Raw genomic sequence first — 13,176 nt, 5'->3', positions numbered from 1 at the left:
ATTTGTAAACTGCAGCTTCTTGGATTATAAACCAGTAAACTACATTGACATGACATGATGTGGGTAAAATTGAACAGGTTGAAAGGTGATGGCACGTACGGGTTACATATCAGTTCACTGTCTTGTGCTTACACAAGTCTTACCAGAATGGGAATGGAGAGACAGAAGAGGGGTAGAGTTTATCCTATGAGTTGGAGATGTGCCTTACTCAACCAAGCTGGCCTATTTTGTTTTAGTCTGGGTTCATTGTTTTGACAAGATTTTAAAATGACACTGCAGGTTGAAAGTTCTGAGATAATTGATGCCAGACAAGTATGACTGAGGGCCAAAATTGTCTATTTTATTGGTTGTTCTTGTTAAGTAGTGACAATGGAATCAGAATCACCTTCTGATGATTTTTAAAACATTTATCTTATTATAAAAATTATGTTAGCTCTTGAATTAAACACTTAGTAAGGTAGCTAAAGATAGATAAACTTCGGTTTACCTTTTTTCACTCCTTAAAGATAGCATAAAAGAAAACACCTAGCATCAAATAACAAACAAAAGTACACATACACAAAGGTGCTTTCTGGCAATATTGTATTTTACAGTCTATTCATAAGCAAGTTTCTGAAATTGTGAACAGACTTGAAAGGGCCTGTGATTCTAGCTTTTAATTATATAGCTTACTACTAAGCTTCCTGAGTGACATAAAGCACAGCACATGACAGGAGTTTTCTGGGGATAGTTTCTAAAAGTAAGAGTCCCCTAAATTATCTTCAACCCATTGTACATCCATCTGTTCCAAATACTGCCTTACAGGGAATTACACCCTGCTCCAACTCCCCTGCAGATAGCTTAGAGACCCAAAAGGCACCACTAAAAAAGGGGCACTTTAAATTTCTCTTTGCTTTCTTTCATTCAGAGACTATAACCTGCTGTATCTCAATAGGCTGAAATCCACGAACAGCAGATGGTGTGGTGAAAAAAGTGTTAGGAAGTTCCCCAGGGCTGATGGAGCCAGAGTCACTTTGCACCGAGCCTCCACTATTCTCAAACTGGGAGATTTTCTTTTTGATCATCTTTCTCTCCTTGGCTCTGCGATTCTGAAACCAGATTTTCACCTGAAACACAATGGAGCAACATACTGAATGCAGTTAACTTAGTGATTTCTGATATTGTACACAGACTTTAGCATTTACAAAGCCCCTTCATATGCATCACTTCATTTGAGCCTCACAATGACCTTGTGAAATATGCCCACTTAACAGGTTAGAAAAAAAGCTTGAGACTTAGAGAGGGCAAGCACTTTGCATGAGATGAAACTGAGATCCAAGTCTAGGGCTACTAACTTTGAATGCAATAATCTTAATATTATACCTTACCCACCTCCTCTGTTGCACAGGTGGAAATAAATAATGGTGGAATGATAGATGCTGAGGAGTGCTGATAAGAGAGAGATATTTAAATAGCAGAGGTAATTATAATCAGCCATTTCTATGTTTTATTAATATTTCACTAAAAAGTCCTATTAGTAAAATATTAATAAAATAAAGTAAAATAGAAAATTTATCTTCCTATCAGTAATAGTATACTATTACTGATAGGAAGTTTGTCTTCCTATCAGTAAAGTATACTATTACTAATAGGAAGTTTGTCTTCCTATTAGTAAAGTATTAATGAAACATAAATGAGTGAACAAGGGTGATGACATATTATATATTTCTTGCTGGAGATAGACAAGAGCGATATCAATGTGCATTCACACGTGGTCGAAATGCAAGCTACTTGGGATAAGGCAACGCATCAAGGGAGCTTACAATTCTAGAATTCTGATTCTATTGAAATTGACTATATGGGACATGTTTGATATACTTCTGGTGTACCTGTCTCTCAGAAAGGCCCAGGTTAACTGCCAGCTCTGATTTTCTCCGGATGGTGATATATGTATTGCAATGGAATTCCTTTTCCAACTCCAATCTTTGATGATCAGTGTAAACTACACGATACTTTTCTTTTGTCCTGGTTTTCCCTGTTAGGAGAGAAAGCATTGCATTTAATCATTTTCTGCTTCTTGGAGATCGTTTTAGTTAAAGAAATCATAGACACTCTTCCCACCCTCTTCTTTACTTTAAAATATAAAATAAATATATTTTTGAATCAAATATTCATAAAAGTCCATTTCTCCATTAAATACATTGTCATCTGTGGCTATGATAGCAATATCTCAGTCTACCATCGAGAGACATAGACATATATCTATATATCTATATCGCTCTTTATACATAAAATCAACATCTCTTTAATTAATGTATCTCCTAAAATGATTGGTCAAATCACAATCATCCCATCTTGACCTATTTTTATAGCAGAGCATTGAAAATGCTTAAACACTTTAACCCATGGTGTTTATTACCTTCCCACTTACATATGTGATTAGCATTGGCAGTAATAGTAATGCCATTATACAGGTACTTCCCATTACATTTTATGCAGTCTTTTCATACTGTTCCTATTAAACCTTTTATGCAGTCTTTTCATACTGTTCCTATTAAACTTCTTACCTACCTTCTTGAATTGTGCAGAACATGTCTTATCTCCATTTTACAGATAAGAACATGAAGCTCAGGGTAAATGACTTTGTGTTAGAGAATTGAGGAGTGGGGACCCAAACATATATCTTTGACTCCTATTTAAGCATGCTAACTAAATGTTATTCCAAGTTCAAATATGCTGGGATGCATAATAGTGGCCCAAGAGTGGAAAACACTTGTGGGATCCTGACACTATAGTTACATAATTTCCTAGAGTTTGGTTTGAATAGTAATTTAAAAAGAAAACATTAATTGTCATTTAGCAGATTCTGTTTCAGAAAACCCCATTACCTATTAGAAAAAAATAGTTTTTATGCGGGAGTCTTAATTTTTATTACTAAGTGGATAGTGAATGGGGGAAGGAGGAGGTATTGACTTAAGCAGAATAAAGTGAGTATTCCATGCCCTTTGAAAGGATATACAAACATTTGCTTTGTGTTACAACATTTAACTAATTCCTCATGCCTTCCTTCAAATAGAGCTTTATTCTTCCTTTCAAATTTTCCTAAGGTACTTAGGAAGTTCCCTTTTCCTTTTAATTTCTCTACCCTCCTCCAGGATCTTCCTGCTTTTCTCTGTGGGTTTTAAATACACCTTCTGATCTTCCCTGGTTGTTTTTTATGTGATTTTTTGGGGGCGATCCATAGGACAAAGACGTCTTTAAAGTGATTCCCTAAACTCCATTGAGGTGTTAAGATACAGCACAGTCCTAACAAAAGAGCAAAAGAGTTACATAGCATCAGATCCCATTCTGAATCTTCTTTACATTCAGGAACACCAGCCAATTGGTTCAGAATTTACAAGCCCCAAACAAATGTGAGACACCCTTTCATCTCCAGAAAAGGAAAAAAAAAGGACATGAGTGAAGAAATAAATTTTAGATAAGTGATATATTTTAAGATTAATCTAAATGGCTAAATAAATAATGAACTGAATGAAATCTCCTTTCCCTGCCCTTAGAAAAGGAAAACTATGTGGTCCAGTCAGTTAACCTACCTTAAACTCCTAAATTCTGATCTGGGTTTCTGAACCTAAGCAAAAACCTGGAAACCAGAAGTCTGCCTTTTGGCATGTTGCAAAGACAGCATGTATATTTACAGAAAAAATGAAAACTTGGAGATTTCATTTATTTCTAGAACATCGAATCTTGAGATCAAAATGTATCTTTGAAATCATGTTTTCTAAAACTCTTCTTAATCTTAAAGTTGCTGAGTGTTTAAATTAAAACTTGAGGCAGACTGGTTAAAAATTCAACTTGTCTTTATCCATGTTTTATGCTCTTTGATCATCAATAAATATAACCAGACATCAATAACTCTGGAAACACTCTAGTCCTTCCCCACCCCCATTGGTCATAAATTTCCCTCTTGCAGTTTCTTCTGAGGACAATAAAGTCAAGACCAGGCCCCTTTATTTGCCATAAAAATCCTACCCTTTCCGGCAATATAACCTCTGAAGAAAGGAGGGGTAAGGAAGAGCCTGGCTGCATATCAAAGCCATGTGAAGTGTTAAAAAGAGTCTGTTGCCAAAATCTGATAGATAAGACCTGAAACTCCAAGAAGATGTAGCTCAGGGGAAAAAAACTGACTACACAGTTTACGAAGAGAAATAAATTTGAATTTCCTGGTGCTCCTTTTGTGTCCCTCTCCTCAAATTGTCTCTCCCAATCCCATTGCCTCTTCTTAAATGATGAAACCAGATAAAATGATGAAACCAGAATAGACGATGAAGGGGATTTGGACATTTTTCTGGTAAAGTATAATGTCCATATTCCCATACCCAAGCACTAAAAAATAGCACTAACAGAATGAACTTTTATTGCTCAAGCTGTTCTCTTCTTCTAGAGACTATATCATTTCTGAGTGTGATGGGCTCCATTTTCAGCCGTTATTGAGTTTATTTAGGAAATTAATACTATCTAAGACGTATTTGCCTTCTCCTCAAAGAGTCAGAAAAACTTCTGTAGTTAAAGATGGATGGAGTCCTTCCCATCCTCCCAACCACATTATCTCCCCAGAATTCACAAGCAAATGTCACAATATATGATAACTTGTCACCCTAAATAAAATTAAAATGCTGTTCATTTGAAAGACTGGCTGCAAAAGTGCTGCTAGGCAGAAAGTCACTCTCCAAACATAGAGGTGATGATGATGATGGGAGTGAGTGTAAAGATAATAAAAACAAATATTTTTCTGTAGGAAGTACTGTCTAATTGACCCCACTGTGAGGACTTTTCATCTTATGGGATTTATTTCACTGTTTATAGCTAAAAATTGCATCCAAATTCATTTTTTAAAAGTTGTTCTGTGAAACGAGCAAAACCAAGGAAGACAATGATAACTCTCGAGAATTATTAAGCAACTAATTTTATGAAGTGTCCTTATTGCATAATGCCTTTTAAGCATAAATTCCTCCATGTTGTCCAGTGGCTTAAAACAATCAATCAGAATCAGAATCAATCACAATTACTTTCTCCTCTCCCCCTCTTTTCCACTTCTAACATAAAAGTCTCTCTCCAGCCTGCTTAGGTTATCACCTCACCAATGTTTAAAATGTGAAAGCACATGAAAATATTTAACTTTCCATAGAAACTTTTCTGTCATATTCCTTTTTGCATAATATTTAAAGTTAGATATGTATAGAAATAGACCACTTAGAGAACTAAGAGTAGATAAACATGTCTTCCATTTAAATCAGATCACTTAGGGAGCAGTCATTTAATCTATGTGTCAGCCTCTTCGCTCTCATTAGAAATTCACATGCTATAATAGTCGCTATGAAATGTTTTCTGATTGCCCACTAATACGTGTATTTTTCTTTTTTTATGTTTATTTAAAACATTTTTCAGTAATAGAAAGAACTTTCATTTGACTACCTTAATCAAGGGTTACTTTCATATTGAAGTTCATCTTTTCCTCTCAGTCATAAACCATATGTTGTCCCACAATACTACAGGGTGAAGTGGAAAATTTAGGAGGATCTGACTCATTCATTCATTAAACAAATATTTAAGATCCACTACGTGCTAAGCATATAAATGGGTGCATTTTGGTCCTCAGTGGGTGGCCCAGTGAGGTGATCGGTTTAACTTTTTTCTTGGGGTTTATAACCTGATGTCCCTTGAAAGGGCTTCAATGGATCCATGAATCTCCTGAAATTATGTAACGAATTACTTGTGTGTGTGCTGCTGTGCCTTTGTGCATTTTTCTAGGGAGATAACCAAAGTTTTTCATCATATTCTTAAATTGCTGCTAAATATGCACCTTAGACTATAAGAATACAGCTAAGGGGTTATTTTCATTTATAAGACATTAAAATTAAACAAAGTTTTAATTTAATGAAGCCTTATCTATAGAATAGGCTGCCAATAATCTAAAGAGTTCCAATATCATTCAATTTTAAACTTCTCATAGAAATTGGATAGAAAATCTTGTGAAGGTGCCATTATAAAGTCAGGTTTGAGGGTTTAGCTAATGATGAACATGCAAGAGACTAAGGAGCCCTTTTCGAAAACTTTCCTGGCATTAGAATTACCCAAGACAGACTCAGGCTAATAAAAGCAAATGTAAATGGAAGACCTTTAATCAGATAAAACTGTCATATTTTTCCTCATAAACAGAAAAATCAAGGCTGGAGATAATTTCTTTTATCTCATCTATTTCCTCTCTTGTTCTCTATTGCAAACAGCACGCCAGTGACTTTCCTCTTAATGTGTTTCAAAACATAATCCTAGACTGCGAGCAACTACTTTTCTAGCTTTTGTGTCTTTTTCTGATTGTTAGGGTTTAGTGAGTGGATGTTAATTATAACCCCGAGATTAGATGTAATAAAAACTCTGGGAATGCCCCACCCTAACATCTTTTTCTATTCTACTTTGTCGACAGACTCACTCATATTTTTAAAAAATGCAGATTTACTTGCAAACGCTTTAAAACCAAGAACTCTACTTTTACCTTGGGATTGCTACTCTAGTGATGTTCTAATACACAGAACTTCCTCTTCCCGGCTAAAAGTTCTCCTAATGGTAAAAATGAGTCACTTTCCACCCTCCTGCCTTTGCTTTTTGGAGGAAAGACAAAGTGCACAACTGAGAACAGGAGCATAATCATTGTGGACAAATGCTATTGAAATGCCATTTCCTCCCCAGAGGGATGAAAATACTGAGTCGATTTTTACTAATTTTCTCTAATGACAGGGAGCGAGGGTTGGAATAATAAGAATGTAATAAAAGAACAACAGTTGAAAACAAACATTCCTCCCACCGCTCCGGTCTAAGATTAAAGTAGAACAGCCACTTCCCTCACCCTGGCTCCCAGCAGTCGCCCACTGGCTTGCTGGTTAGGCTGAGATCGCGATCGCTGTGCCTTCCTGCGCACTGCCGCAGACCTGCATTCAGCCCCTACGCCTGAGAGACTGAGAGACGCCTGCGTTGATAGTTATGAGGGCTTTAGCCCTTTATTAGTGCTGGAGCTGATTCGTTTGCGTGCCCAGCGGGTGTGAGGGTTAGTCACCGTATTATGTGCCAGGTCAGTGCTCTAGCCTTCTCGCCTGCCTCAACACTTGGGTTAGAAGAAAGGACATTGTAAGAGGGCAATGGATTTTAGGCCAATTTGCCTCTGCCAACTTGTAGGAAGGAAGCTGGAACTTCCCTGAGAGGCCAGGGTGACGAGGCTGCTTTGCCGTCGGCGACTTCGTGGCTAAACTGGAGAGTCTGTTGCCAGCCAAGCACTGTGAACCTAAACTGAGCATCACCAGCTTTGGGGGCGGGGAGGTGGGAGACAGCCCGCTCAGATGGGTAAGGGTTTGGAAATGGAAGTCAAGCAGCAGTGCCTGAACAACGGGACACCACAGCTGCCCTCTCTCTTCATTCACTCGTTGAGCTTTCTCAGGCATCTCTTTTCCTATGTGGGCAACTACAGGATTGCATCCTAATCCTTGTGGCTCAGCATACCCATTGTCCACTCACTCATTTTCTTCATGGAGCAGCGAAAGGCGAAAATCACCTCTAGGATAGGTTTAGTCCCAATCACTGCACTCAGTGAGTGAGTTTTGAGCCCAGGCGAACGCGAGGGAGATGCCTAATAGGTCAGTCAGCCATATAGGGGTCTCCTCAGCTAAGCCCTCTTGGGAGTGGCCTGAGAAGTACGAGGGCAGACCGACCGAGAGAAGTAGCGCAGAAGGGAAGGAAGGAAAAGTGTGTGGGCATTGGAATTGATTACTCACCCGTCACCTGCACGGTCTTGCGCATCCATGCATAGGGGCTGTGGCGGCTCCTGCTGGGGGAACTGGCGTTGGCGACGCCTGCGTCCGTCGGGACAAGCGACCCACCAGCCGGGCTACCGCTAGTTCCACCGCCCTCAGGGCCCAAGTTGCTGTAGTCGGTCGAGCAGAAAGCGGCGGGGCTCGAGGTCATGTCGTTCACCGGCACTGTGCCCATTGTACTAGACTGCCCAGGATACACGCTCCAGTCTTCTCGCGGGAGACTGTAGGGTGAGCCCCAGTCTCCCAGAGACTGCCTGTGAGGATCCATGCTGGGCATATGAGGATACCCCATATAGTGCGAGAAAGCCGGTGCCACAGCGAAATTGGAGGCTGGTATCGGACTCCCACCGTCCCCCGTGCCTCCTGTCCCAGCTGTGCCGCCAACCCCAGGGCTCCTGAGAGTGCCCGGGTACATGCCTGTTTCTTTCTCCAAAAGGCAGCTTCCGTACATCGTGGCTTGGGTAGAAGGCGCTCCCTAAGCCATCCTGAGGTCCCTGTAAGGCCCCAACTCGACTTTGAGAAGCCCAGAGAATGAATTTATCAGTACTTAGTTGTGCCGCAAGCTCCTCTGCACCCTTCAGACTACTCCATCCCACGTTTCCTGCGAGGGTATCCAGGTGACTGGTAGCCCTGTATAGATAGGCCACCAATGACTGGGCTGACGTCAAGGGGCTTCAGGCTTTTACATAGCATTTGCATTCAAATGAAGGGCCATTTCACTTTCACAGGAACTTGTTCACCCACTCCCCAAGCTCCCAGGCCTTTCTGTCTCATCTTTCTTGATTCTGTCCATCTGGTCCCCATAGCGTCAGTATTGTGCTTTTGGGGACAGGAACTCCTCCAGGGGTTTCTGACCAGCTCCCCTCAAAGTCAGACAGAGACCTGCAGAAACAGGGCAAAGTTCCGCTCTCTAGGAATCAGTCCTTACACGGCGTCCTCCTCCCTTTCACCGATCTTCCCGCGTCCAACCTGCATCTGCAGTCTCCTTCTGCCCAAATTCCCTCGCAGGGGTTTACTGCATGGCACTGGCCCAGGCTGCCAACGAAAAGAGCTTTCCCTTACTCTCCTCACTCCGTCCATCAAGAGGACGCCTTTGTTTCCAAGGGCAAAGATTCATTTCACAACTCTGTTGAGCGTCTACTGTATGCCAGGTACTGTGTAGGTGTGGGTATACAGCGGTGAATAAAAGACAATTCTTGCTCTGCCTCCCTAAGATTATACTGTAGTGGATGGCAGGCTGAATTAATCGAATGTTTTACAAATATGCACAAATTAAAGAAAGATGAATAACGTAGGTTATGAAAAATGGTAGGAGAGAGAGAGAAGAACCGTGTAGATAATAAACTTTCCTATTTTCATGTCAGTCCACTACTCTCAGGTGTCTCTTTCTGCCAGGTATGGCTTCTGTCCGAAATCCAGTGCTTCAAGGGGCCAGAACTCTTGCAGTCTCAAATCCATAGCAGCTGCAGCAAACTAAAAAAGTTTTCTTTGTAAAACTCCAATCGTTGAAAAAGACATAGACTTGCTAGTAGATGCCAATGAAATCAATATCTTGCCTCAAGAAACTAGGTCACCTCTTGTGTTCCTCCTCTCCACCCAGCGCCCCCAAGACCTACCACAGTCTTTATTCCAGGATGCTTCCTACTCAGGAAATTTGCTCCTACACAAAATCCAACATAACCTGGCACCCCCATCCCCATTTAGCTAATCCCTCTATGGCTTTGGGAAAGTCACTTAACCTCTCTGAGTTTCATGGGTTTCCCCTTTTAAAAATAGAGAACCTAATTGTATCTACCTTACAAGCAGTATTTCCTCAGATAATGCAAGCAAACTGCTTAACTTGGTGCTTGGCACACAGTATGGGACCACTGTATTCACTCAACAAATATTATTGAGTACTTAGTGCTGTTCTATGTATGGAGACATCAGTGGTGAGCAGATAAAGCCTCTGGCTTTATTAAGCATATGTAACAGTGGGGAGAAACACTGATAAGTAATTAAATTTTATGGTATATCAGACAGTAATCGACTCTATGGAGAAAAAAAACAGGGAAGGAATATACAGAATGCTGGGAGGTGGATGTTGGAATTTTAAATGTGATAGTCTAGGATGACTTCATTGAGAATTGACACTTAAGTGAAATATGAAAGTTAATGGAGTGAGGTAAGAGGAGAGAGGATTCAGAAGAAAAAAACAAGTGAAAAGAGAATGTTCATTTTCTGTTGGAGAAAGTGCAAGGAAGACAGTGTAGCTAAAGACTAGATGAGGTCTAAAAGTTGAAGGGAAATAAGCCATTGCAAAAATTCTAGCTTTTGCTTTGAGGTAGGGAGACATTATAGGGTTTAGAGCAGAGGAGTGACATGATTTGAGTTAAATTTTGAATGGTTCTCTCTGGCCTTTGGATCAAAAATAGACTGTAAGTAGACAGAATCAGGCAGATTTTTTAAAAAGACTATTGCAATGATAAAAGTGAATGACAGTGTGGGTGAAGATAAGTGGTTGGATTCTGTATGTATTTGAAACTTGTTTCAGAGAAGAAGGAAAATGAGTGATTGATCAGAAAAGACCAATTAAAGTCTGGTGCTGGGGAGAAGGGACTAAGAGGCAGGAAAGCAACATACCTATTGGCACTTTTTACACTTTTTGCATATTATTTTATCTTCACAACAGCTCCATGAGTTATTGTCATTCCCATTTTAGAGAGGTAGGAACTGAGGCTCAGCGAGGTGGCATGACTATTTAAACGCACATGGCTGGTGTGTGGTAAAGCTAGGTTCAATTCTGGGCCACCCTGACTGCAAGGCAGAGTTCTTCAATTGGTACCAGGCCAAATACACAACATCAGGGTTTAGAACTGGGGCTTAGCTTCTATTTTCTTTCTCTGCTCAAGCTTTCAGGCCTGGCATTCAAGTCCTCACAATATAGACCCAATTACCTTGCATTATTCTTTCACCTGTTCAATTCTGAGGCAAACTATACTATCTGATATTTGAAAAAATATGTCAGAGTGGAAGCACATGGAAGATCTTTAGAGGCTGACTAACCCAATATTATTATTTAACAGATTAGGAAACTGATGGCTTGAGAGAGGAAGGTAATCTTTAAGGAAGTGAACCCAGGTCCATTGACTACCAGGTCAGCACTCTTTCCACTAAAATAAAACTATCTTTGCATATGCAATTCTTTCTTCTTTCTTTTTTTTTTTTTATTATACTTTAAGTTCTAGGGTACATGTGCATGACGTTTATATCATGTATAACTCCCCAATGCAATCCCTCCCTCCTCCCCCCTCCCCATGATAGGCCCCAGTGTGTGATGTTCCCCTTCCCGAGTCCAAGTGATCTCATTGTTCAGTTCCCACCTATGAGTGAGAACATGCGGTGTTTGGTTTTCTCTTCTTGTGATAGTTTGCTAAGAATGATGGTTTCCAGCTGCATCCATGTCCCTACAAAGGACGCAAACTCATCCTTTTTGATGGCTGCATAGTATTCCATGGTGTATATGTGCCACATTTTCTTAATCCAGTCTGTCACAGATGGACATTTGGGTTGATTCCAAGTCTTTGCTATTGTGAATAGTGCCGCAATAAACATACGTGTGCATGTGTCTTTGTAGTAGAGTAATTTATAATCCTTTGGGTATATACCCAGTAGTGGGATGGCTGGGTCATATGGTACATCTAGTTCTAGATCCTTGAGGAATCGCCATACTGTTTTCCATAATGGTTGAACTAGTTTACAATCCCACCAACAGTGTAAAAGTGTTCCTATTTCTCCACATCCTCTCCAACACCTGTTGTTTCCTGACTTCTTAATGATTGCCATTCTAACTGGTGTGAGATGGTATCTCATTGTGGTTTTGATTTGCATTTCTCTGATGGCGAGTGATGATGAGCATTTTTTCATGTGTCTGTTGGCTGTATGGATGTCTTCTTTTGAGAAATGTCTGTTCATATCCTTTCCCCACTTTTTGATGGGGTTGTTTGTTTTTTTCTTGTATATTTGTTTGAGTTCTTTGTAGATTCTGGATATTAGCCCTTTGTCAGATGAGTAGGTTGCAAAAATTTTCTCCCATTCTGTAGGTTGCCTGTTCACTCTGATGGTAGTTTCTTTTGCTGTGCAAAAGCTCTTTAGTTTAATTAGATCCCATGTGTCAATTTGGCTTTTGCTGCCGTTGCTTTTGGTGTTTTAGACATGAAGTCCTTGCCCATGCCTATGTCCTGAATGGTACTACCTAGATTTTCTTCTAGGGTTTTTATGGTATTAGGTCTAACATTTAAGTCTCTAATCCATCTTGAATTAATTTTCGTATAAGGGGTAAGGAAAGGATCCAGTTTCAGCTTTCTACTTATGGCTAGCCAATTTTCCCAGCACCATTTATTAAATAGGGAATCCTTTCCCCATTTCTTGTTTTTGTCAGGTTTGTCAAAGATCAGATGGCTGTAGATGTGTGGTATTATTTCTGAGGACTCTGTTCTGTTCCATTGGTCTATATCTCTGTTGTGGTACCAGTACCATGCTGTTTTGGTTACTGTAGCCTTGTAGTATAGTTTGAAGTCAGGTAGCGTGACGCCTCCAGCTTTGTCCTTTTGACTTAGGATTGTCTTGGCAATGCGGGCTCTTTTTTGGTTCCATATGAACTTTAAAGCCGTTTTTTCCAATTCTGTGAAGAAAGTCATTGGTAGCTTGATGGGGATGGCATTGAATCTATAAATAACTTGGGCAGTATGGCCATTTTCACGATATTGATTCTTCCTATCCATGAGCATGGTATGTTCTTCCATTTGTTTGTGTCCTCTTTGATTTCACTGAGCAGTGGTTTGTAGTTCTCCTTGAAGAGGTCCTTTACATCCCTTGTAAGCTGGATTCCTAGGTTTTATTCTCTTTGAAGCAATTGTGAATGGAAGTTCATTCCTGATTTGGCTCTCTGCTTGTCTGTTACTGGTGTATAAGAATGCTTGTGATTTTTGCACATTAATTTTGTATCCTGAGACTTTGCTGAAGTTGCTTATCAGCTTAAGGAGATTTTGGGCTGAGACAATGGGGTTTTCTAAATATACAATCATGTCATCTGCAAACAGGGACAATTTGACTTCTTCTTTTCCTAACTGGATACCCTTGATTTCTTTCTCTTGCCTGATTGCCCTAGCCAGAACTTCCAACACTATGTTGAATAGGAGTGGTGAGAGAGGGCATCCCTGTCTTGTGCCAGTTTTCAAAGGGAATTTTTCCAGTTTTTGCCCATTCAGTATGATATTAGCTGTGGGTTTGTCATAAATAGCTCTTATTATTTTGAGGTACGTTCCATCAATACCGAATTTATTGAGCGTTTTTAGCA

General features: G+C 40.0%; 1 protein-coding gene across 1 annotated transcript; it reads right to left on the bottom strand.

Annotated features, from left to right (window-relative positions):
* Positions 1-810: 810 nt before the first annotated feature.
* Positions 811-8,289, bottom strand: CDX4 (caudal type homeobox 4). The gene is made up of 3 exons (XM_033210918.1): positions 7,800-8,289; positions 1,869-2,014; positions 811-1,106 (listed from the first exon to the last, which is right to left on the bottom strand). The coding sequence occupies exons 1-3, from the start codon at positions 8,287-8,289 to the stop codon at positions 900-902; spliced, it is 843 nt and encodes a 280-aa protein (XP_033066809.1). The 3' UTR covers positions 811-899.
* Positions 8,290-13,176: the final 4,887 nt, after the last annotated feature.

The sequence above is a fragment of the Trachypithecus francoisi genome, unplaced genomic scaffold, assembly GCF_009764315.1.
Source record: "Trachypithecus francoisi isolate TF-2019V2 unplaced genomic scaffold, Tfra_2.0 Contig00330, whole genome shotgun sequence".
NCBI lineage: Eukaryota > Metazoa > Chordata > Mammalia > Primates > Cercopithecidae > Trachypithecus > Trachypithecus francoisi.
The sequence above is the reverse complement of the archived record's forward strand: the minus strand, read 5'-3'. Positions and strand labels throughout refer to the sequence as shown.